At 37.9% G+C, this 23,840-nt stretch overlaps 1 protein-coding gene across 3 annotated transcripts in view; it reads right to left on the bottom strand.

Annotated features, from left to right (window-relative positions):
* Positions 1-2,539: 2,539 nt before the first annotated feature.
* Positions 2,540-23,840, bottom strand: part of LOC119788559 (semaphorin-4G-like) — a 45,221-nt gene continuing 23,920 nt past the window's right edge. For all 3 annotated transcript variants that reach the window (XM_038292967.1, XM_038292966.1, XM_038292965.1), the window contains 13 exons: positions 23,750-23,812; positions 22,155-22,253; positions 21,931-22,024; positions 21,734-21,847; positions 20,076-20,230; positions 19,163-19,338; positions 17,441-17,585; positions 16,455-16,677; positions 15,357-15,472; positions 15,119-15,273; positions 13,285-13,343; positions 5,488-8,874; positions 2,540-3,027 (listed from right to left, as the gene is read on the bottom strand). In XM_038292967.1, coding sequence (XP_038148895.1) covers positions 7,910-8,874; positions 13,285-13,343; positions 15,119-15,273; positions 15,357-15,472; positions 16,455-16,677; positions 17,441-17,585; positions 19,163-19,338; positions 20,076-20,230; positions 21,734-21,847; positions 21,931-22,024; positions 22,155-22,253; positions 23,750-23,812 — 2,364 coding nt within the window. In that variant the 3' untranslated portion in view covers positions 2,540-3,027; positions 5,488-7,909. The remainder of the gene's footprint in view (positions 3,028-5,487; positions 8,875-13,284; positions 13,344-15,118; positions 15,274-15,356; positions 15,473-16,454; positions 16,678-17,440; positions 17,586-19,162; positions 19,339-20,075; positions 20,231-21,733; positions 21,848-21,930; positions 22,025-22,154; positions 22,254-23,749; positions 23,813-23,840) is intronic.

Below are 23,840 nucleotides of genomic sequence, written 5' to 3'. Positions count from 1 at the left end.
ACTGTGGAAACTTTACACTGGACTTCAAGCAACGTGGATGAAGTGCCTCTCTTCTTTTCCTCCAGACTCTGGGACCTTGATTTCCAAAGGTAATGCAAAATTTACTTTCATCAGAGAACATGACTTTGGACCACTCACCAGCAGTCCAGTCCTGTTTCTCTTTAGCCCAGGCAAGACGCTTCTGACGCTGTCTGTGGTTCAAGAGTGGCTTGACACAAGGAATGCGACAGCAGAAACCCATGTCTTTCATACGTCTGTGTGTGGTGGTTCTTGAAGCACTCACTCCAGCTGCAGTCCACTCTTTGTGAATCTCCCCCACATTTTTGAATGGGTTTTGTTTCACAATCCTCTCCAGGGTGCGGTTATCTCTCTTGCTTGTACACTTTTTTCGACCACATCTTTTCCTTCCCTTCGCCTCTCTATTAATGTGCTTGGACACTGAGCTCTGTGAACAGCCAGCCTCTTTAGCGATGACCTTTTGTGTCTTGCCCTCCTTGTGCAAGGTGTCGATGGTCGTCTTTTGGACAACTGTCAAGTCAGCAGTCTTCCCCATGATTGTGTAGCCTATAGAACTAGACTGAAAGACCATTTAAAGGCTTTTGCAGGTGGTTTGAGTTAATTAGCTGATTAGAGTGTGGCACCAGGGGCCATCAATTTTGAACCTTTTCACAATATTCTAATTTTCTGATATGATGAATTTGAGATTTTCATTTGTTGTCATTTGTAATCATCAAAATTAAACAAAATAAACATCTGAAATATATGAGTTTGTATGTAATGTATGAATATAATATACAAGTTTCACTTTTTAAATGGAATTACTGAAATCAATCTACTTTTTCATGATATTCTAATTTTATGACCAGCACCTGTAAAGGTGGGCAAACTCTTCCGGTGCAGTGAGACCCTATTTATTCAGTGAAGCCATTTCAGGAGTGGTTGTGATTTGTATTTTTCAGAATTAGGAAACACAAGCTGAGGATTGTATTAATTTAAGTCCTAAAAATAACTTTGTTAATTTGCGTCATTGTGCTTTATTTTGACAAACAATTCAAGGTGCACAGTACAGGTCAGTTTCCTGTTTAACTCAAATACGGCTTATAGAATGAAGCTTTGTTTTTGGGTAACATTTTACAGATTTTTTTTAACCCTTATTTACCCTTTCCATACTCTTTGCGAGTACAGAAACATATGTTTATACATAATACGTTTTTTAAAGGTTAAATCTCTTTGCTCTATGCAAGATATAAACAAAAATAATAATTGTTTATCTAATTATGCAACCACCCTATAATTAACCTACTGTCAAAGGCTTAAAAGTGAAAAGGGGTCTAACAGGTTAGACCTGATCCTTTCTTTCTACTGGCAGTCTACATATTCAGTTATATTTGCCTTCTAAACATTTTGACTAGAGCTGCAGTATATTTCTCTTGTTTTACTTTTTTTATGTACAACAAAGCTCATTAGAGCAAATGTTTTTATTTTGATCACAAATTTTAGTAAATCAAGTTACATAAGTAAAGTAAAATAAGCTTCCTCCCTGCAGATTCTGATGAATTAAGATGGCATTACGTAAATAACTGACCAGCCAGAATAGCTTTTTTAATCACATTTCAAGCATGAGCCCCTGCAGCAGGTTGGCATCGGTGGAAGTGGCCTTGTGTGCATGACGTGTCCTTCCTATTCCTGGGTGTTTTGTCATTCTGCCGGGTATTAAAAACATCTGAGGTATTATGTTAAAGCTGAGCATTAATTTTGCTCTCTGACACCATGAGGAAAGGTTATATGAATGATGGAAAAGTCAGGGGGTTTTACCCATTGATTGTGACATTTCTGGCAGAAAAGTTCCAAAAGGACTTTTATTGATAGTAAAAACAGAAGCTGCTTCATGAAAGCTTCAACAGGCTGAGGTAAAATGTTCCCTTTTAATGCCATCAAAGGATCATCTACTGCATGTGTGGGTTTTGTCAATAACCCCATTGTGGTGGCTTTGAATCAATTTTGGAACCTGAAGCGCCTGGCAAATTTTCCGTACCAGTCTGTGCCATGCTGGGAACTTGGGCCTAATTCCAGCTTGGATACCGACACCTTTCTGTTTTGTTTTTTTTTATTTCAGGGCATTTGATTGTATTTAGAAGCAGGAGACACATTCAGTGCTGCCTCCTTTTATACTATTTTACTGGGTTTAACGTTAAAACTTTCAAAGGAAAAAGGGCTTATTTAATCAAATTATCTTTGTAAGACCAAGATTGAAAGTGCACACAGGCAGAAATGAGAAGAGGAGGAATTCTAAGAATAAACGTTTATTTAAATTTGTTGTGTGTGAAATGTGACGGAAAGCACTTCTTAGTTATTCTTTGCATTAGTTCAAAGAAAAAAAATCTGTGTGCACATATAGAATAACATGCAGCAATTGAAAAACAGAGAAAAAAAGCCTCAACAACCACTTAGTAAAATATTAGGATTAAAGTGACAAATTCATAAAATGCACCGTATTGTAGTAGTTTTTACTGTACTGTAAGTATTTTTGCATGCTTTCAGTTGCTTTGCTTCTATGCATCATACTTTGTGCAACAACAATGCTAATAAAATATACATTGTACAAAACTACAAAATAACTGTGCTTTTATTTTTAAAACCCTTTTTTAAATCTGGTTTTATTTCAGTATAGGTTCACAAAGTATATTTAAACCTCAGCCATTGCACTTTATTCTAATACCAGCTGTCCTTGTTCTTCATCGATACTTGAACATTGTTCATGCAGTGCAGAAGAAAAAAAAGTAATTACATTTTGCATCTAACAGAAGAAAAGAGGCACGCTCTGCACACAGAGATTAGCAGCCTGGACAAACAAAGCGCTGCAGGCGAGGTAAAGCTTCAACTCTTATTTAGTAGCCCTTGGAGAGCCTTGGTTCTGACTCCACCTCCCTTTTTACAGTGTTGAAGATTGTTGCCCTCTTTAAAACGTCTTTGAATCCAGTGCTACCATGTTACACAGGGAGATAGCCCTCTCTGTGCTCATCACATCTGCAAATGAGAGAAACAGAAAAATATTCCAGGTGTCAGTGGGGTCTTTCCAAATAACGCAGCCGTTTCAGATGACATCGGATCTGTCTTCTAAATCTCTCAGAATTATTCATAACAAGGCCTGACAACGAAAACAAAGCCTAATCAGTATGCTCACTCTGTGTTTTGTGCTCTGGAACAAGTTTACTAAGCCACTCGATATTTGAGTGTCTCTCATCTTTCTACTCTGATCAATGTTAAGGTACCCGCTCTTTCAGGAAAGTGTTTGGCAAACATGCTGTCAATTTGAATTCTTTTTTTATTCAATAGGGAAAAATACTAAAACATGAGCAAGAGAATAAAAGAATTAAACGTAACATTATGTTGCTGTGGTGGCCCTAAGTGAGCTTTGAAATGAAAACTAAAAAGTGCTTACAAAGAAACTGAACAGAAACCTCTATTGAAATTAGAGGACTTGAAATAAAGTGTCTTTTTAAGTGCAACAGTATAATTGGACACCATCTGACCTTTAATTTCAGTACATTAATTCAACAGGGAAATAAAATCCAAATTAAAGTGAAAGTAACTAAAGTCTTTTACATTTTAGATTATTTTGGGCGTGCAGGTGGAGCAGTGCTTAGCGCACACAACCCATGTACGAAGGCATTAGTCCTCGATGAGGCCAACCCAGGTTTGAATCTGACCTTTGCTCATTTGCCGCATGTCTCTCCCCCTTTCCTTTTGCCCTACTGTTGAAAAAATTAGCCTCTAGTCCCGTAAAAACTAAAAAAAACTATTTTTAAGACTAAAATTAAACAAACTTTTAATTAGTAATCCAGTAGCTTTTCTTCCCGGTTTAAAATAGCAGCTTTAAACAGTTCCTGTTTCTTATCTCTTCCAGGAAACAGGAACTGTTTTAAGCAACCCTTTTGATATGGAAGTAAAAAAATGATATGCCATCAAGTAAGGCAGATGTATAATTTCTCTACAGAAAACAGGAAATCATTTTCTTCCATTGACTATATTCAATGGCCAACTTTTTAATAACTTCTGCAAGAGTGTCATCTTGGGCCAGAGTGCCACCACAATACCTGGCAGATACTATTTACAATCTATTACTTCTTTTAACACTGCAGTACATGTGCAGGGTTTTTTAAACGCTACTGTAACTGTCGGTGAAATCATGTTTTGGTCAGAAAATAATTCAAATGAATCTTTTTGGCTCTGATGCTCCAGTTAGATGTTACCTAAAATGAGAAATATGTGGAAAAAGACCCAAAATAATATGTTCTTATTGGTGGAGGATTTGTGATGTCGGGGGTCTAAATGGGCCTGGTAACTTAATGAGTGTCTGTGGTTGTGATCTCTTTAGGGTTATTAATAACGTTATATTAAAAATAGGCCAGCATAGAAATTTCTCATGATTTCTGATGCAAAAAAAAAAAGAGAAGGAAATCAAGCTTTTTTTATGGCTCTATCAGTTCTAAATCTTAAGAAAACCTTTCGGGTTATCTGAGGGGGGAGTAAAACAGAGCAGCCATGTAGCAGCGATATGCAAATAGGACTGGTTAAAGATGTATGTTCTAACCTCAACACCATCCAGCATTTTCCTTTTGGCAAAAACATTTACAAAATACAGAGCAGGAAGTGCAGATAATTGTGGAGGGGCAGTACATGTCAGTCCATGTCTGCCTTTAATTTGGCTTAATTTCTTAAATCCAACATCCAAAACAAACGGATGGCCTAATAAAATCTCAGACTACTGCATGCATATTTGTAGGGGGAATGAAGTGTACTTGTTTGTACATTTCCATTTTAAAATAATAAAAACTCCAGACTGTAAGCCCGAGGGGATGAGAAAGTAATTGGAAACTTAAGAGCGGAGCAAAGCATAAATATCTTGAGAGATCTCCTTGCTCCCTGCTGAGGTCTACTTGTCATAAGACAAATGCCTAATTACTGCTGTGCTCAGACAGAAGGAGACACAACTTAAGCTGAGGGAAAGGGGAAATAAAAACGGGAACTGAATGAGATAAAGACCATACTTGTGGCACAAACCAAAACGAATTCATCTCTCCACTCAGATGAGGTACATCATATGATGCATAACTTTAACAACATTTAAATTGCATTTACAAATTGAGCTGCAGCGTTTATTATCTTTTATCAGTTAGGGTGTTAAAGTTTATATTTTTCCTACTAACAAGGTGTTCACATGAATCACACAACCAGCAGCTGTTTACATTAGAGCATGTTGAAATCATTTCACGAGCTGTAAACAGGTGCCACATCAACAACCTGTTAGCATAAGGCGGAATATAAATCCAGCAGAAAGCAAGAAACATCTTGCTCTCTATGTTTGCTGTCCTCCTAATTCCTCAGGCTATATATTCAAGTACTTGTCTGCCAGCTCAGACAGCCCTGTGTAGGATATGTGCTGGTAAGACAACAAATACTAGACACCTTGGTTTCTTTTGGTACCTTGCAGTCAGTCGCTCTCATGTTGGGTGTCCTTCAGCTGTGCGTTTAGGCTCGGTTCAAATAGCATTTGGGTTCACTTTGTCAAACAGTCCTGCAAAACAAAGCTGCGACATACACCACCCCTCTACGGAGGAACAAAAGGGCCAAATATTCCCCTAACTTTACATCAGTGTTTAGAAAATCCTCAATTTAAAAAAATAAAGTGGTACTTAAAGTGCACTGAAGCAGAATAATACTGTCAAATATCCAAAACGGTTGTCATCAGAAAATCAATCTGATTTTAGTTTAGCTGTTCTTGATGCAACAGGACAATGTTCTGGTTTTTTTTTTTCCCATTTAGTTTACTGGGACTAAAACATTTTCTAATAAAAAGGGCAAAAAATGAGTGAAGGTTTAAAATAAACCTTTTATCAGTCAAGAACTTCACATGTGACAGGTTGTACAATGTCTGACCTTGTTAACAAATACATGTAAACCCTATATTATCCATACCCCTGACAGATTTTGTATTATAATTATTTTTAGGCATTACAGTTCCCTCGACAGATTTCTAATCAGATTCAAGTCGGCTCTCTTGCTTGGTCCCTCTAAAACCTTAATATTGCTTCCATCAAAAGTAAAAAAGTAAAGTCAAAATATTAACTTTCAACCTTAATCTGCAAGGGGTATTAATAAACGTACAACAATAGGAAAACATTACCCATGGGCTGCTTAGCATTAGTAAGGTGTATCAAGGTTAGAACTGCTGAAAACTTATTATTTCTCACATACATGGTAGAGAAAGTGCAAGACATTCTAGATCTGGAAACCTAAAACTCTATTCTGCCTTACAGACTTCCTGACAGAACTTGTATGTAGAAAACATCCTTTTACCTTTTATGCACTTTTTAAATATATTTTCTATCTTCTCTTAAGGGGTACAGAATTGACTACACTTCCTAAGGAGTGAAACTTTGGATGTATTGCCTCACTAGCGTATACAAGCAAATTACACTACAGATGCAGCGGACGCATTAGCTACACAATCGGTTTAACTACCAAGGTGTTTTTGGAAGTCTATGCAAGATTTTCCTTCAGTTGATATTCAGCCATGCATGTCCTTTTTAAAACAAAGAGCTCTTAGACTACCTTCTCACTTTTCTTGTTTGGTGAATTAGTGCAAACTGTTGCAAAAACTGGGGTGTGCACAACTGGCAAAAACAATAGAACACACTCCCTACAGGTAGTGTGTGGGATTAAGCTCCTGATGCATAAACACCAGGTGTATATCAGGCGAGAGGCAGGTTATCAAGGTAACACTGTTGTAAAACTACAATTAGCAACCTACCTACTGGTTGATAAGCTGCTTCAAACTAAAGCAGACCATGTTGTCCATTTTTGTTTTCAATTCTTGTATCATAACACCATTACATTGTGAAACCCATGGATTTTTTTATCCATGGTTATCGAACCATGAAAATCTTACACCAGCCCATGCTTACCAGAGGTTACTCATTCGATAAATAAATTAAGTAAACATTAATATACAGTATCATCATTGTTATCTTTAAAAAGACAGCAGATTAATTTGCATTAATATGAAGTTTTAAGAAGTTATTCACAACTTTTAACTGATAGTTTCTTCCTGGAAGTCGTATTTAAAAATGGTTTTGTATGTCATTGTGCTTGTTGCTGCAGATGTCTGTAGTGTTATAGAGCCTCTCCAGCAGACAGACACAGCATGGTGGTAAAATTCCCTTGTTGTTCCATCCACGCAGCTGCATGCTGGCCTCATGGAGGCTACAGTGCAGGCAGGAAAATATCACCAGTTCGAAGGTGAAGTCTGTCAACAACATGAAAGACTGTATCAAGCAGCAGCCGAACAATTTCATGGGTCACCATAAGAGCAGTCTGATAGTAAAATACTCTCATTTCCATTTACATCCGTTTTCTTAATAAGTGAATCCGGTTTTAAAAATGCATAGCCCATCCTTGCTGTAGCTCATGTAGAGACAAACAGTGCTAGCTGCCCTATAGACAAACTTCACTCTTCAGTTCTGTTTATATTGCACCATGACTTCACTTCTTTTTGTCAGGCAATGTGCATCCTGCTTTGCTCTTCATAGATCCGTGATATTTCAGCACCAATCCTTAGAACAGACAGCAGTCTTGACAATATGTCTATTCCGGCAGTGTTGAGGTGAGGTAGATTGCACTTTTTTTCATGATTCATACTCTGACCTTCACTGAAAAGTTTCATTTTCATCTGTAGTGTGCTGGGGGGGTTGGTCTTTCACAGCAAAAGAAATGGCTCACTAGTTCAAAAGGTAGAACTGTCAAAAAAAAAAAAAAAATCCAAGCAAATAATGGAAATGAGACTTTTTCATTAATATAGTCAACGACAATGAAGGGTCAATGCCACAGGCACAGGGTCTCCATAAATCTACACTGAGCTCTCATCCGGCCTGGGCAACAGTTGAGTGTGCTTTCTTTTTTCTAAGATCCTGCTTAGCTCCTCAGAGAAGGTGTGGGAGAGCGGGGAAGTGTTTTCTGAGTCACTCTGCCTCAGCAACACGTAGCTGTTCCCGTTCATCCTCCTCAGAACGCTGGGCAGTGTGGCTGATAGACCATTTGGGAAGTCACACTCTTGAGATGTATGTTGTGGAGTGGGAGGGAGAGGAGGTGCTGGTGGAGGAGTCTCATTATTCATTGAAGTCTGACCCTCACCGGGAACAATCTGTAAAAAGCCTCCATCCTGCAGGTCTTCATTACGCAGCTTGGAAACTCCATTACAAATGCCATTGCAGTGACTTGAGATGGTCTTCAGCTCCATGTTGGATGAGATTCTGTGCTGTTTTTTGCACCTGCTGCTCCTCTTACTGCTCGGGTGTGCTGCGGCCGCGGCACGCAGAGAGTATTTCCCTCTCTGGCCTGTCCGCAAGCAGAAGCCCACATAAGCAAGAACAACAGTGAGGACAAAACAAAGCCCACCAAGGACTGTGATGAGGGAGAGGTAAATGGCTTCCATGTTTCTTGGGGACAGCAGGAGGAGTGTGTGGGCTCCATCGGATGAGGGATGCACAGTTGGAGCTGGTAATGTAGTTATTATGTTGAACTTTTTAGTGTGCGGAGGGGGAGGCAAATCCAGACTGATGGATACATTGTAGGTTACTACAGCAACCTTGACGTTGTTCTCAACAGCATGACAGGTGTAGAGACCACTCTGGTCATGTCGAGCTTTGATGATCAGCAGGCCGTCTGTCCCTGTTCTGAAGCCAGAGCTGAGGTCATAGCCCTGCACCTGGCTACCATCCAGCGTCCATAAGGGTGTTGCCAAGTTGGAGCTTAGCTCACACTGAAGCAGCACGTCATCACCAACCCGAACAGAGCGACTCCGCTGAACCACGTCTAAAAAAAGAAAAAAAACGAATGTGTTAAACAGTGCCGTGCAAAAGTATGGTTTCCCCTTTGACCTTTTTGTCACTTCACAATAAACCTGTTAATGTTAAACACCTTAAGCCCAAGCGACTGCTTTCAAAGGGGCTGGAGCTATTTTACAACAATAATGAGATTGTAGTTGACTAACTCTCAGAGCAACACACACAGCACAATTCACACAAGTACAAAAAAATTCACACACACACACAGTAGAAGATCCACACACACAGCACGATTCATACAAGCATACAAGATTCACACATGAACAGGACAAGATTTGCCAAAGTATTTGTGGTCGAAGACTCCCCATTGGGAAGAAACCTCTGACAGAGCCAGGTTCACCATGGTGGTCATCTGCCTGACCAGACGAGACAGAGAACACAGAAAATGTCTGGGAGGAATAACACTCTGATGAAGCTTTAGCTACGATGGTGGAGAAGGGGATGGAGGTGGGTTGAATCAGGGTCATCTGAATCGAAGTCGGACATTGCGCAACCACTGCAAGCACTTTGGGTAGCAGACAGAGATGTGGATTTGGAGACCTTTTAAGCTCAACTATGAATGCTGATTGGCTTTCATGGAGGTGTGGTTCAAAGCTCGATTGGCCTGTGACGGAGGACGATAAGGGTAAGTAATGGTTTCTTCAGTTGACCTAGGCTCCATAACTAACACAACATTAGACATGTCCCCAAATGATGTTATTGTGTTGTTATTTGAAATTAAATATTGTTAAAATTGTCAAGTATTTCAGACAATTTACATTTATCTATGTCAATTCTCTGCTGTAATGACAGGTTTTATTTGCTGGAGGGGTTTGTTTCTATTTATGTTTGTGTGTGAATGGTTGTTTGTCCTGTTTGTCTCTGGCGACCTGTCCAGGGTGTACCCCGCCTCTCATTCAAAGACAGCTGGAGATAGGCACCAGCACCCCTCGTGACCCCGCTTGGGATGAGTGTGATGGAAAAATGTGCCGCCCCTTTTAATAATCCCAATCTGTAGAACGTCCTACTTTTAAATGTTTAAAGTATATTAACCAAAAAGTGTCAAATATACAGCAATTAATTTCTTACAACAATATACTACAATTTAAGATTAATAATACAGAATTCATACATATTTTATGAGGTAGGTATTTTAGAGGTTTACTATGTAATTATAAATAGACCAACTGCTCAACTAATTTAATGTTTATATTATGTCGAACCATAAATAAAATTTTCTATGCTATCTTAGACGCTATTGGCTTTGTTCAAAATGTGAATACTCTCACACATTTTCATCTTCATACTTTAGACCTTGTGCTGACATTAAATGTGAAGAAGTAACAGTTTTCCTCAGAATCCTGTCCTCTCTGACCACTTTTCAACAACCTTCAGGATTACTTTACAGAGTCCTCCTTCCCCAAAATAAGGTTTTACTTTAGCAGATCATTATCAGATAGTGCAGTTATACATTTTAAAGAATCTGTTTCACTTTCTTTCTCCTCTGTATTGCTGAGCAGTGCTGCAGAGGGCAAACGTTATGTTTATTCCCCTTTACAGGTTGATGATTTTGTTGATGGGGTTGCTAGTTTGCAGCATATAGCCTTAGACAACGCAGCCCATTTGAAAAGGAAAAACTAGAAAATAGAAAGCTGGCTCCCTGGTTTAATGCAGAGCTGCACACTCTGAAGCAAAATTCTAGGAAATTGGAGTGGAAATGGCGCTCTAGATGTCAACGGGAATCCTACCTAGTCTGGAAAAATAGTTTACTGCTGTATAAGAGGAACCTTTGGAAAGCAAGAGCAGCATTCTTTTTCCTCATTAATAGAGGAGACTAAGAGTAATCCTAGATATCTTTTTATTACAGTTTCCAAACTCACCCAGAGCCATAACTCTGTGGAACCGTCCATCCTACCTTCTCTTAGCAGTCAGTGTTGTGCCTGAACGCGTTCATTGAACGAAAGTTCATGAACTCGTTCATATATTGGGCGAACGTGAACTGAACGTACTGCATTACTGCCTGATGAACGTTATTGTGAACTCGTTCATTCTGGTGTCTGTGAACGGCTCGCTCTCTCAGTTCAACTCCGTTCAATAGGTTGCCAGATTTCTATAGAGTCCTCCAGGCGAAACCTCGGCTAAATCACACCGTAAACAGGCCTTAATATGTAGCTGGAAAAACACCCAAACTGGCAACACCAGCTACCAGTGTCGCAGCCTACAGCCGCATGCGTCATCAAAACAAAATGCAGCGTGGAAGCCACAGCAGCATGGTGGCGACCGTGGAGGCGACAAAGCAGCGTATGATCACTTAAAACAGGTTTATGACCAGGTGGTCGGTGAGGATGATGGCAACAATCTTACATTTCTCTGCAAACTTTGCCCGCCGGCTTTCAGTAAAAACATTCGCACTTCAGTAACTTTAAATTTCTACCTCAGCCTGGTCCCTCAGTTTGTGTTAGTAAAATGTTCTTGAGGGTTTTACTATTCATGTAACTTGTTTGTTAAACCTGTCTGGTATAATTTTCCAGGATTTCAGTATTCCTTTTTAGTACGTACTGAAATGGAATTTCAAATTGAAAAAATTATTAAAATTAAAAAAACATTTGCACCTTAAAGACTACTTTCCTGTTTTTCTTTTAATAATTCCTCATAAAAAAGACCATTCAAGCAGCACATTTTTCCTGATGTTTTTGAGAATATACTGTAGAGGTGAAAACTGCAGCTGCTACTAGTGTGAAGTGAATGGACAGCAACAAAGCGTTAAAGCAACAAAGGGGAAATCTTTTCCCCTCAATGCTAATGTAAACCCTGGTTGGATAAGGATTCAAAACTGGATATGAAGATGAAATCTGACGCACAGTTTCAGTGTTACAACTGATAAAATAATTGCTCTCTGTGGTTCTACAGTAGGCTATGGTGTAATTGAGCAATATATATATATATAAAAAAAAAAGAACTATGAACTAGTTCATTTTTGGGAACTGTGAACTTAGTTCAAAATTTTGAATTATGAACTATGAACTGAACTAGTTCATTTTAAAATGTGTGAACTGAACTTTGAACTAGTTCACGTAGAAAGAGAACTTTCCCAACACTGTTAGCAGTAATGATTTTATGGGATTCTTCATAAATAAAATAGATTCTTTTTTAAATAAGATCATTAGCACTCTAAACTATTGGTTTATCCCTGGAAGGTGAGGCAGTATCTGTTAGCAAAACTGTTGCGTTCATCTAATCTATCCTTTTTACAGTCATATGTACAAAGACTTTTAAGGTAGCTGTAATTGAACCTTAACTAAAGAAACAGACTCTTGACCCAGATGACTTAATCAATTATAGACCTATATCCAATCCTCCTTTCTTATCTAAAATTCTTGAGAAAATAGATGCCAGACAAGTTTGTGACCACTTACACCATAATTAACTTTTTAAAAAGTTTTACAAAATTTTGGACCTAAATGCATCATGACAAAAGTCTCACTCTTGTGATTCACTGACACTTAGCAGACCTGCTATAGTGATTAGTTAGTGACAGTTACATTATAGACATTTGGATTTGTATTAGAAAAATATTTTTAACTGTCTGAGCTCTTAAAAGAATATATTTCAAAACGTTTCCCCCCCCCCCCCCCCCCCCCATTTCCAAACTGGTTTTGGTATTTCATGCCTTTGCTCATAAAATGTGCTCATGATTTACTATATTAATATTTGATTAATAAAATAGTATTTGAAAGAGTATCAAAGTGATTTTTTTTTCCCTTTTGGGGCCTGTATGCATATGCACTTTTCACACTTTTCAAAGGGCACGTACTTGGGAAATTATACTTATTGAGACAAAGAACAAAAAAGAAAGAAAAATCTTTCCCATATAATCATAATTTAATGTATATGCTCTTAAAATTACAAAATGTATTGGAGCTTTAGAGGAAAAAGCATTTGCGCAAAGCAAAGTAGAAGAAAAGACAGACTAACTTTATGAAATGGTTCTTAACTACTTGGCTCATATGCTAATTATTGAAAATTTTCCATATTAATCAATAAATGCCCAGATTTATAATAGCATGATGTCCAATTAGAAATATTTTAATCTCTGCTATCATACTACCCCACAGAGAGGCAGAATCAGGAGAAAGACGATGCTACATTTCATCAGAGTAAAAATTGATAAGTGGAGCGAAGGCATTCGCCTGCCTTGAATATCAAACAGATTTCTCTCCGTAGACAGCAAAGATGTGATTAAAGAAGGGAGGAGAGGATTTTACCAACGCTGTGCATATAATCAACTTTCAAAGAGGCCTTCACGCATGGCATCTTTTGAGCCTCATATTCTCTATTTCTAATCCTCTCTAAATACATAAAACTTTTCTTATAAGAATCAGATAAGATGTTTTTGTACCGTATCTTGTGCTCTCGCAGCCCGTTCTGCCATGCAGGATGTCTTGGATTAAGTTGGATCTGTGAAAAGAGAGGAAAAAATAATAAGCGCAACAGAATGAATGAAAGTCTGGAGAGATATTTATTTCTTAGCCTTTGAATTAGAACTATTTACAATCTCTCACAAAGGCATACTCAACTTTGGTATATGTATGTGGGTCTGTAACATTTTATCATGTTACAGACCCACATACATAGCGTACATAGTTGTACAAGTTTTTATATGCTATACAAAGATGAAATAACACACATGTATTTGTATAGTCAAAGGGTATGGATAATTTGTTTACAATAAAAGAAAACTAAAAGGAAATTAAGGTACCAATTTATACACACTACTCCTTAATAAAATCTCTGTTCAGAAACACTTTTAATGTTTTTACAGCTATAGGTATTTGGGGGAATGGCTATTTGTAGACTGTATGTCTTTCTTTTTTTTTTTGCAAAATAGCTGGTCTAGACTTTGACTAGGGATTTCTATCTTGACCATCTCATAGTAATTCTGCCTGTTTGTTCAATCTGAAGTCAGTAACAGCCTCTAACAGTTCCCTTCCAGTGATAAAGTTTGATCATTTTTCCATTTATTTCTTGCTAAGTGTAAACATTCCCATAGCATGATCCTGCCACCATGATACCAGAACATGATGTGTTCAGGTTTTGTTTCATGCCGTGTTCATGTTTACTGGTTAAGACCTTCCTGGAAGAAAGTGACCGAACATTACTTTATTTAAGGGGAAAAATGTGGACTGCTTGTATATCTGTTTGAGTGTGTGTGTAAATGGGTGCATGACTCATTGTAGAGTAAAGTGCTTTAGAGTTCCTGACAACCTTAATACAGTAAGTATTAAGGTTGGGCAATTGGACAAAAAAACTCAGCCTTTCAACAATCGTTTTTTAAGTGATTTTTTTTTTTTTTTTTTTTAGATCTACTGGTTATGGTTAAGATGCAGCCCATGAAAAAACAAAACAAACAAAAAAAAAACAAAAACCTAATGCTGTTTTTAATGATGCACATAAACTCCTTCCAGCTGCAGCTCTTTTCCTCAGTACCACTGTGCAGCAGAGATTTATCTACTTAAACTTCAGACAGACAGAAAGAACTGATCCAAACCATTATCTTTTTTTTTATTTTTGCCAAACCAGAAACAGGGAGAGGCATTTTCTTCTTTTTTTAGATGTGTTTACAGGCCGCTCAGTCTGTTATGGATTTGATTATAACACAACAAATTAAAAAATATATAAATTGAAAAAAGTAAAACAAAAAGGAGAAGTCTCTCCTCCAGTGAAGCTGTACTCTTTCCATAAAAAAATAAAAAATAAAAAATAAAAATTTTAAGATCTGTTTTATTTTGCACATTCAGATAAACAAATGAATGACAATAAAAAAATTATAATGTCTCATAACAAAGTCAGAACAACTGGAAAAGAGGAAACTATCCCCACTGGACCAAACCTATAAACCTTCTGTTAGGCTATGACCTAGCATATATAAAAAACGTGCAGGGATATCAATAGTTTTACAAAGCATTCTATATATCTCCCTTTTTGTACTCTGCTTGCTTCTGCTGACAAAGCTTATATGTCCACATCAATTAGCATATTTGAAATATGCAGCTGCATGATGTGTTTACAATTACAGCCAGGGTCAAGTTTCTGCCAGCAGTCTGTTTATGCATCTGTTTTGGGAGCTCACATTGTAAGAGGACAAAGCAACATATGAGGTTAGCGATTAGCACAACAAAGGGTCACCTTCAGTCACTTAATCCAGCTGCACCCTCACAGATTTCAACACTCACCTGTTGGACTGGGTCATCATGTCCACACACTCTGCTCCGTTCCAGGCACAGTGAGGATCCCGGGCAAAGATGCAGTCATAGCAGGATGAATACCTTATGCAGTTAGAGAGCGGCAGCTGAACAACGCCTGATGGGGAGCCGATGTACACACCCCTCTGTGGAGGGGGGAGGATTTTAGTATTATAGGAAAGTGATCTATGCTTATACTTGGTGGGTTTCAGACGGTCAGGCTGACTACCTTGTTTGAAGATATTAGCACGCTGATAACAGGTACTGGTTGCTCAAACAGCTGCAACTCTTCAATAATGTGCAGCTTACCTTTGATATCTACAGCTTTGTGCAACCAACCTTCATCTAGATGAGAAAGATCAAGAAAAACAGAATTTAAAAGGAATGTAATATATATATAAAGTTAGAACATATTACATAACATATCCCTCTAAAGGTTTGTTGAGGTGATGATTTATCTAAAAAAACTGTCTGGCTTGCTATTAATTCAGGTGGATGTAAATAAATAGGATTAAACACTAAATATAAAATGCCATACAAAGAGCAGAGTGTGCGACTTAACTTTCGGTTTAAAAGAAATTCACTTTCCCTCACTTCTATACAAACTGAAACATCTTTAGGTATTTCACCAAACTGCTATAACAATGTTCTTTTTTTTGTTGCTATATTCATTATGATAAACTGGCATGTTCAAAGTTAAATACATCAGAATTTGATTAAACAATAATAAAGAGCTGCTTTATAAGTTAAAATGACCAGATGCCTAATACAACCAGAGGGGAAAAAAATAAATATGAAATCGTTACTCTTACAGGAGGTTCAGTCTGATGTATTGGTTTGAAACACAGGGAACAATATAAATATAACAACTATACTAAAACGCCACAAATGGACAGGTGGAGGCTGAACTTTAAGACATGCTTCTCTATTCCATCTTTTAAATGCATTATTAAGGAAAATAAACTTTTTAAGGTCATTGATTGAGTCAGTGAACAGTTTGGATCTCCAATTAAACGTTTAGGATGGAACTTGCTGATCTTTAAGCTGTTATAACAAACTGTTTGAACAAGATTGGAATTCAAAAATTTTTATTTTTTCCCCCAGACCTAATTTGAAAAAAAAAAAGAGCCGGGTTTTACAAAGACAAAAGCTTAAGCTTTTAAATAAAATTGCATTTTGTTCTTTTGGGATTAATGAAAAATCATAGAGAACAACCCTTAAATCACAGATTTCACTCTGTCATTTTTAAAATGATCTGGTTTAACACTGTGGCAATAAATGCGTAAATCATCCCACCAGTACACTTCACAAAAAGTTTCATACACACCTGTGCCCATGTATAACACATGGTACATTTGCTCATCTAGTCCCTGAACCACTTGTGCTGCCATCTGTGTGTAGTCTGTTGTCCTCCTGAACAAGAGGGGACGCCTGTCTGCAGACTGGACCTGCTTGGACATTAGAGGATGTCGTCTAACAAAATCCAGGACATCATCAGGTAGGGATGTGGATGTGTTTATGCCTTTGGACCTCAGATCGTCAGTAATGCACTGCAGTAAAAAAAAAGGCCAGAGAGACACGGATAGGAATAAGGACAAAATAAAGTGCAAGGAGAGAGAGAGAGACAAATGTTTTCCTTATATGTAATAAACTGGTCTATAAATAGAGGCCAACGCTGGAGAGTAGAGAGGGTGTCAGAGGGATTAGTGAGACAATCCATATGGAGAATTCTGAGATCATAAGGAAAAAAAGAAACTTTAGATAGACTGTGTCAAAAGAAAGTGTATTTTTCATTCAGATTTTAATAAACTTGTGTGAGCTCAGCATCCGCTTTACGCTGACAGGAGGACAATTCTGCTCCCACTGCACCTGGATGAGGAAATAGCTCTTTTTTTTCTTTGTTCTGTTCAAATGATGTCAGCCAGCTCCTCTAAAAGGCTTTCACGCTCCCATCCTGAAAACCTTTGACCATTCCTTTTTTTCCATTTAATGGAAAAGTTTAATTAAGTCTGAAGAAACGCTGAAATTTACCCACAATAGAAAATGTCTTACCACAAAGTAGAGCGCTGGCCTCTTTACCCTTTTCCTAATTGCTACAAAAATGGTTTTCAGTCTTATCCTTGAAGCCGACTCTTATTCTTTCTCTTTTTTTCCATTCCTGTTTAGAGCACTATTTCAATATGTTCATCTTTACCTTATATTCTTTTATCTGCTAACCAACTATTCCTGTTCCACATAAATTAAACATGAGTTTTCTTTCATATTTATTAAACTCAAAAGTCATAACCTCCTATGTAGTAGATGCATGCTTACAGTTCCAGGTCTCGGATCCGGGATTTTTCCAACGTATTCCTTCCAGGTAGTGCCAGAATCCTCATTCTCCATGTAGGGTCCTTCGAAGGCTTCTTGGACTTCAGACAGAGGGAACCGACACACTGCAGACGCCTTCACGTTTTTCCTTTCGGTGTCAAGCAACACAGTGAGAAAGACCAGAGCACAAGTCACAAAACATTAACACTAGTAAACCAGGGGTTACCATGGCGAGCTAGAGCGAGGCTGCAGCTCATCTCCTCAAAGGGAGACAAATCGGAAAAAAACAAGGGCAAAGAGGAGAAGGGATGAATGCTGATAAAGATGAAGCTGATTAGAAATCATTTGGTTTACGAGAGCAAAGAGGAGCTGAAGAGATTAAAAACCTCACCGAGATATTTAGACTCTTATTTGTTTATGCTGGTAAGCATTTTGCTTAAATATAATATTGAGTTTTCCTGGACTATAGCCTTGTGATAACAGATTGTCTTTAGCTTATTAAATGCACAAGTGGTTCACAAAAAACCATCAAATGTCTGGAACCTAACCATAATATTACAAACGTTTGGGTTTCAACATTGTGTGGAATCACTGAGTCGCTAACGAATCATTAACACTCAAAAACAGAAATTGAAGGAATATTTCACATCATCAATCAACTAATTGATTTGCACACCAAAAAGAATCCCTATGGGTTCTGTTTTATCTGGAGAAGAACAAAACTCATTTGTTCATCTAATCCATCGATGATAAACTACATGTTTTCTTTTCCCTAACATCTACAGCTCCTCCAGAGTCACTGTGGGCCTCACTGCTGATTCTCTGATGAAGTCACTCCTTTCCCATCCTGTCGGCTTAGATGGTAATCAATGCTTTTGTAGCTTTGCTGTTTCCATTCTCACCCATTAGATTGGACAGCAGTCTGACAAATGATGAAAGTTTGGCTAATAGTTTTATAATCTATAATAATCTCTCTGAACCGTCTGCTTGTCTTTCAGATAGAAAGTTTTATCACTAATGTTCAAACCTTCACAAAATAGCTGGATCTATAGTAAGGTAACATAGTTTGCTATTCAGATGACTTCCGAAGGCAACTGGCTGAATGAGTCTAAAGGAGGCAGAACACAATCTTATAATCTCTCCTATGTCAATCCCATAAAAATCCATCAGAATTTATGGTTGAAATATAATAAAAAACAGAAAGGTTAAAGCATATGAAACATTTAGACAGTATATGTGCTTTAATAATTTTTTTTTCATACAAGGAGTTCTTTTAACACTCACCCTCAATCTTTCACAAATAGATTTAAGTAAAACAAGCCGCAGCCACAGTTAGTCTCAGACAGAAACTATAGCTAAGTTAAAAGTTACAACCAACAAAATCTATGTAAAAACAGCAGTAAAACATAAAAAATATTTATTTTATATGTCAAATTTTCAGCTTCTCTGTATCAGCAGGTAAAATCCTGACAACAAATTTCAAACACAACTAGAAATCTTTATAATCCTTTCCTAAACATCAGTTCAAGTCCTTCAGTGACCTTCAGATGATCAAACCAGTTGGAAGTAAAGCTCTCTGGGCTTTGTTTCTCTGCTCCCTTGTTATCTCCTCCCCTCCTGACATATTTGAATGTATCGATTGTTGCATTTTCTTCTCAGTCTCTCTCTTTCACATATCCAATATCAAAGCTTTGCCCCCCAGACCTAAAGAAAATGTTCACTCACCACTCCAGGCCGAAGATGCCGTAAAACAGTGTGTCCTGTGGGGTGAGGCCATGCATTACAAAGACACTGCGCAGCATGTTAAAGTGGAAGTCGAACTCAGGAACAGAGCAAGTCAGTCTGGCCTTCAGGAAGGATGTCCATCGTTTCTGGAGAGTCAAACGGCCTCCTCTGTCTCCCTGTGGGACAAGACATGCAGATAGGGGAAAGAAACATAAAGACTGGAGTAATAGGTGTCATGATAGGTGAGGACTACAAAAAAAAAAGATTGCTCAGTTGGATAAAGGGTGTCAGAGGATTTATAGCTGAGAAGGGTAGATTTGAGGTACCATATTTCATATGTGTGACACCTCCCAAAATCCAGAGCAGAGGGTGCACAAAAGAAAAAGATTCAGACAGGGTCAAGACCCCCTCCTGTAAAATTTAATTCCCCACTATAAGATTGATGGTAAATGTCACAGCCAGACCAAACACACACAGACACACATTCATGATAACAACAAAAAAATTTACCTCTGAGGATAAGTTTTCAACATTGCAAAAATAGGAATAGCACATTTTCTTACAACAATAAAGAGTTTTTTTCTACTATAAAGGAGAGAGTGACCTAATGAGCTTTTCATTAAGGAGACAAGGATTTACACAAGGATCATTTAGACAAGGATCTAAAAGAGAGCAGATGGCTGCCGCCATTCAGGGTTTCAGGGAATATTTATCATTCACATTTTTAAAAAGAAAGATGCTAACAAGCCTGTCTCACCTGCAATCAACCACTTCAAGCTTCACTGGCTCTGCAACTAATTCATCACAGATGCAGTCTGCTCCTTTAATTACAGTCCTTGCTATAAATGCATCTCCATCCCTGCCCCTCTGTTGTTAAATCAGCTGAAAACATCACATTCTTCCCTTTTCTCACCTTACAAACACGGGCCACTCGTGCCACCCTGCTGTGACTGGAGCTTGTCGTCTGCTCCTGGCTCTTCTCAGTGAAGAAGAAGTAGATCTTATCATCGTCCCCGTTGCTGCTGCCCAGACTCTCCCGTACAAGAGATGAGCCCACAAATTCAGCTTCTGAAATGAGGAATGATTAAAACATCATATTCTCTTCAGTTTATGGGCTACTGCGCCTTGTAACATATTCATACCCGTCTAACACTTTTGTTTTCTCTTCACATCAATAAAATCCATTGTATTTATTAATAATTTAAGTGACAAACCAACACAAAGCAGAGCACAACAAAGTTGAGTGAATAAAGGATGCTGCCAAGGTATGTCCTTTATGGGAAAGTATCAAACAGATAGCCATGCTTTCAGTGTTCTCAGTTAAACAATGGGTGTTTTGGTCCATTCTGACCTACAAAACACCATGGTCTGGGAAGCTGATATCATCATCCTGCACATACTATATAAGAGTCAAAAATATCTTGGTAGATGTGTTGGCTTTTGTTACTCTTCTCACTGTATATCTTTGCAGCAATATTTGATAATGATTTCCTCTGTAAGATAAATGGAACACATTCATCTAATTCAATGTTTTTTTATAAAGAAAAAAAAATCCCCACTGTTACCCATGGTGGTGGAAGCATCATTGTGGCTTTGTGGTATACTATTCAATTCAATTTAGCTTATTTATGAAGCACCAATTCACAACAAATGTCATCTCAAGGTACTGTACAATCAGATTGATTCAAAGTTTTCTATCTAAGGAAAACCATCGGATTGCATCAACTTATTGACTCAATTGCAATCCCTCACACTAAGCATGCTTGTAGCGAGAGTGGAGAGGAAAAGCTCCCTTTTAAAAGGAAGAACCCCGTGCAGAACCAGACTCAAAGTGAGCGGTCTTCTGCTGAGGCCGACTGGGGTTCAAGGAGACAGTATTAAAGAAAAGCAGAGGCAGGAAGGATGACTAAACTTGATGCAAGAACAGATATAAATCCTTATAAAAATGTGTCAGACTATAAAAGGAGGAAGATGTTCACCTTCCAAAATTACCTTAAAGAGCCAAGGATGGACGCATTTGCATGTATTTAATTGGACCAGTCAAAATCCAGATTTCAATCATATTAGGCATCTGAGGGAGAGCTCAAAATTGTTTTTGCTTTTTTGCAAAAAGCACTCAGTAAAAACTGCATCTTTTTCACACCTACAAATGTGAAAAAGTTGGAGAGCTGCACACCCAAAGAACTGGAAACTGAGTGATTCTAAAAAGTATTCCACGTCACAATTAAATTAATTATTTTTGTGTTGCTATATTAAATAACATCTAACTAACATTCAATTTTTGTATTTTGAAGTTCAGAGCCACATTGAGTCTTTGTATGTTCATCCCATTTAGGTCTAATAAAATAAAAAGCAGCTGTAAGAAAATGGATTTTCTGTAGTAACGAAACAATCTATCTTTCTGCTTCTTCTTATTCATTTAGAATTAAGAAACCACACTGTTAAATTACTTGGGGCTATCCAAGGATAACATCATAATGTTAAATAATTTAAAAATAAAATATTGCTTCACTCGTACAATCTTCCCATCCAAATGATACCGAATCCTTCTATTTCAAGAACTGATCTCACCATTCAGCCAGCGTGTGGGAGCATCCTCTGTCCTCAAAACAGGAGATGGAGAGTTTCGGCGAATATCTGGAAAGCTCCAAAAATCATACTGCGAGGCGGTGTATATCTGCTGATCTGAGGCAAAAACAACGCCTTTCATCATTTAGATTTGGACACAAATTCCTTATTAAAGAGAAATTTTCTGTGGCATGCGGTACCTATAATGACAGCTGTGTAACCCGTCTTTGGACCATGAGGACATTTATCTCTGCCTTCTTCAGGGTCAGAGGACATAACAAAGGTCTTCTCCTCCTAAAAGAAAAAAAAAAATAGAGACGCTTTCATTTTGAAAATACTAAAATAAAAATATCTAGCTTATACAGTTTTCAATATTCATCTAGCATCATCAAACATCTTCTAAAAAGGTGGATCGTGGACCTACAATGTATGCACAAAGCGGCCAAAAGGCATGAGTCCCACACATGTAAAGGTGAGTTGAGTTAAACCTCTGCAGGAGGCGGATATGATTGAAACACTCTGTCTGAAAGAGAGAAAGAAAAAGTTTGATTTAAAAAAGGAACAAACAGCAATACATACACACACAAACCATCAGTCAATTATATATTTACATCCTATTTAATCTAAGAAACGCCCTTTATTTATATAGTGTCATGATCTTGGAACTGATGACTGGCTTAATTATTCACTCCATTCACCTGTCTAACTCTGTCCGGTTTCTCATCACTGCTCATCTTATCCACCTGCTCCTGTCTCTATTTAAGGCGCTTGCATCCAGTCATCAGAGCCAGATTATTCTTGTTCTCTCTACCCAGTGGTGAGAGTGTTCTTAGAGTACCTGACTGTTGCGTATTCGCATCTGAACGGTTTGCCTGAACTTTCTTTGGACTCCTGGGTCTCTAAGCCTTCCTGTTCTGATCTGTTTGCATGACCTGGCTTCGGACTCCTGCATGTTCTCCAGGGCTGCAGCATCTGGGACACTCTGGGCAGCGCCCGCCACATCTTGTTGGCCAACCAGCTAGATCTTACCTCATTCTGTGGCTTTGGACAGAACTAGTAACCAAGTTAGTGACTAACATCTTCCTCTGTTAGATTTACGTGGTCACTAACCCGTGTTTCCTTTTCCAGAGTTTCCTGCCCCAGATGCCCAAGCCGTTGCTAATCAGATCTGCCAGCAATTAATAAATGATTTTTTTTTTTTTTTTCCCACTCTCTGTCTTGCCTGTATACTGGGTCCCTCTGTTCTGAGTCATGGCATATAGGTCTTTATCAAGTCCAAGAACCTCATAGCCCTTTACATTTCAGGCATTAAGCCACAGATGGTTGCAAGTTACACTGTAGCCACACCTGCTCACAGGTAGAAGGGAGGCTGAAATTTTTGAACAGTAGTTTGCTATAGCTACAGTTTAATGGTCGTGGTCCATGGATATATATCATTATATCATTCATAGTGTCTAACGTTTTTTGTCTTTTTTTTTGTAAATGAATTACACTAAGTGAAATTACTTGTTTGATACAAATGAAAGAGAAGCTCTTATTTACAAAAAACATTTCTTCGCTATTGATTGTGTATTTTATTTTGGGTCTTTATTTTTACCTGCATAAATCCATTTCAATTACCTAAATAATTATACCATTAAAGTAACACAAGAACAAGAAATGTAGAAAATATGATAAATGCATTACTTTTTTAGCTGTTTCAAGTTCAACATTTTTCCAATGAAAATCCCCTCTTGATAAGCGAAGCTTAGAGAATACTGAACAGTCCGATTATAAAACCAGGGTGTTGTAATAAAGAGAAATGCCTCAAACAGGCACAAGAATGACGGGATGTAGAAATAGGGGGGAAAAAACTTCTCAGAAGAATAAAGGTCTCACCAGCATTTTAGCATAAAGAAAGAGATAAACTTGCCAGCTAAAATATTTTTAGCTATTAATGTATAAGAGAATCAAACAAAGAAAACTTTAAAAAGAAATAAAAAGAATTGACTGAGGATAAAGAAAGAACAGAGTGCCTACCTTATTGTCTTTTCCCTTGAGCAGACAGAGACTCTTTTTCTCACTGGAGGCCTCCCACTCAATCTATAATAGACCGAATATGAGGAAAAAC

Source organism: Cyprinodon tularosa, unplaced genomic scaffold (genome assembly GCF_016077235.1).
Source record: "Cyprinodon tularosa strain WSP-4 unplaced genomic scaffold, ASM1607723v1 ctg32, whole genome shotgun sequence".
Classification (NCBI taxonomy): domain Eukaryota; kingdom Metazoa; phylum Chordata; class Actinopteri; order Cyprinodontiformes; family Cyprinodontidae; genus Cyprinodon; species Cyprinodon tularosa.
This window is presented reverse-complemented; position numbering and strand designations above follow the sequence as displayed.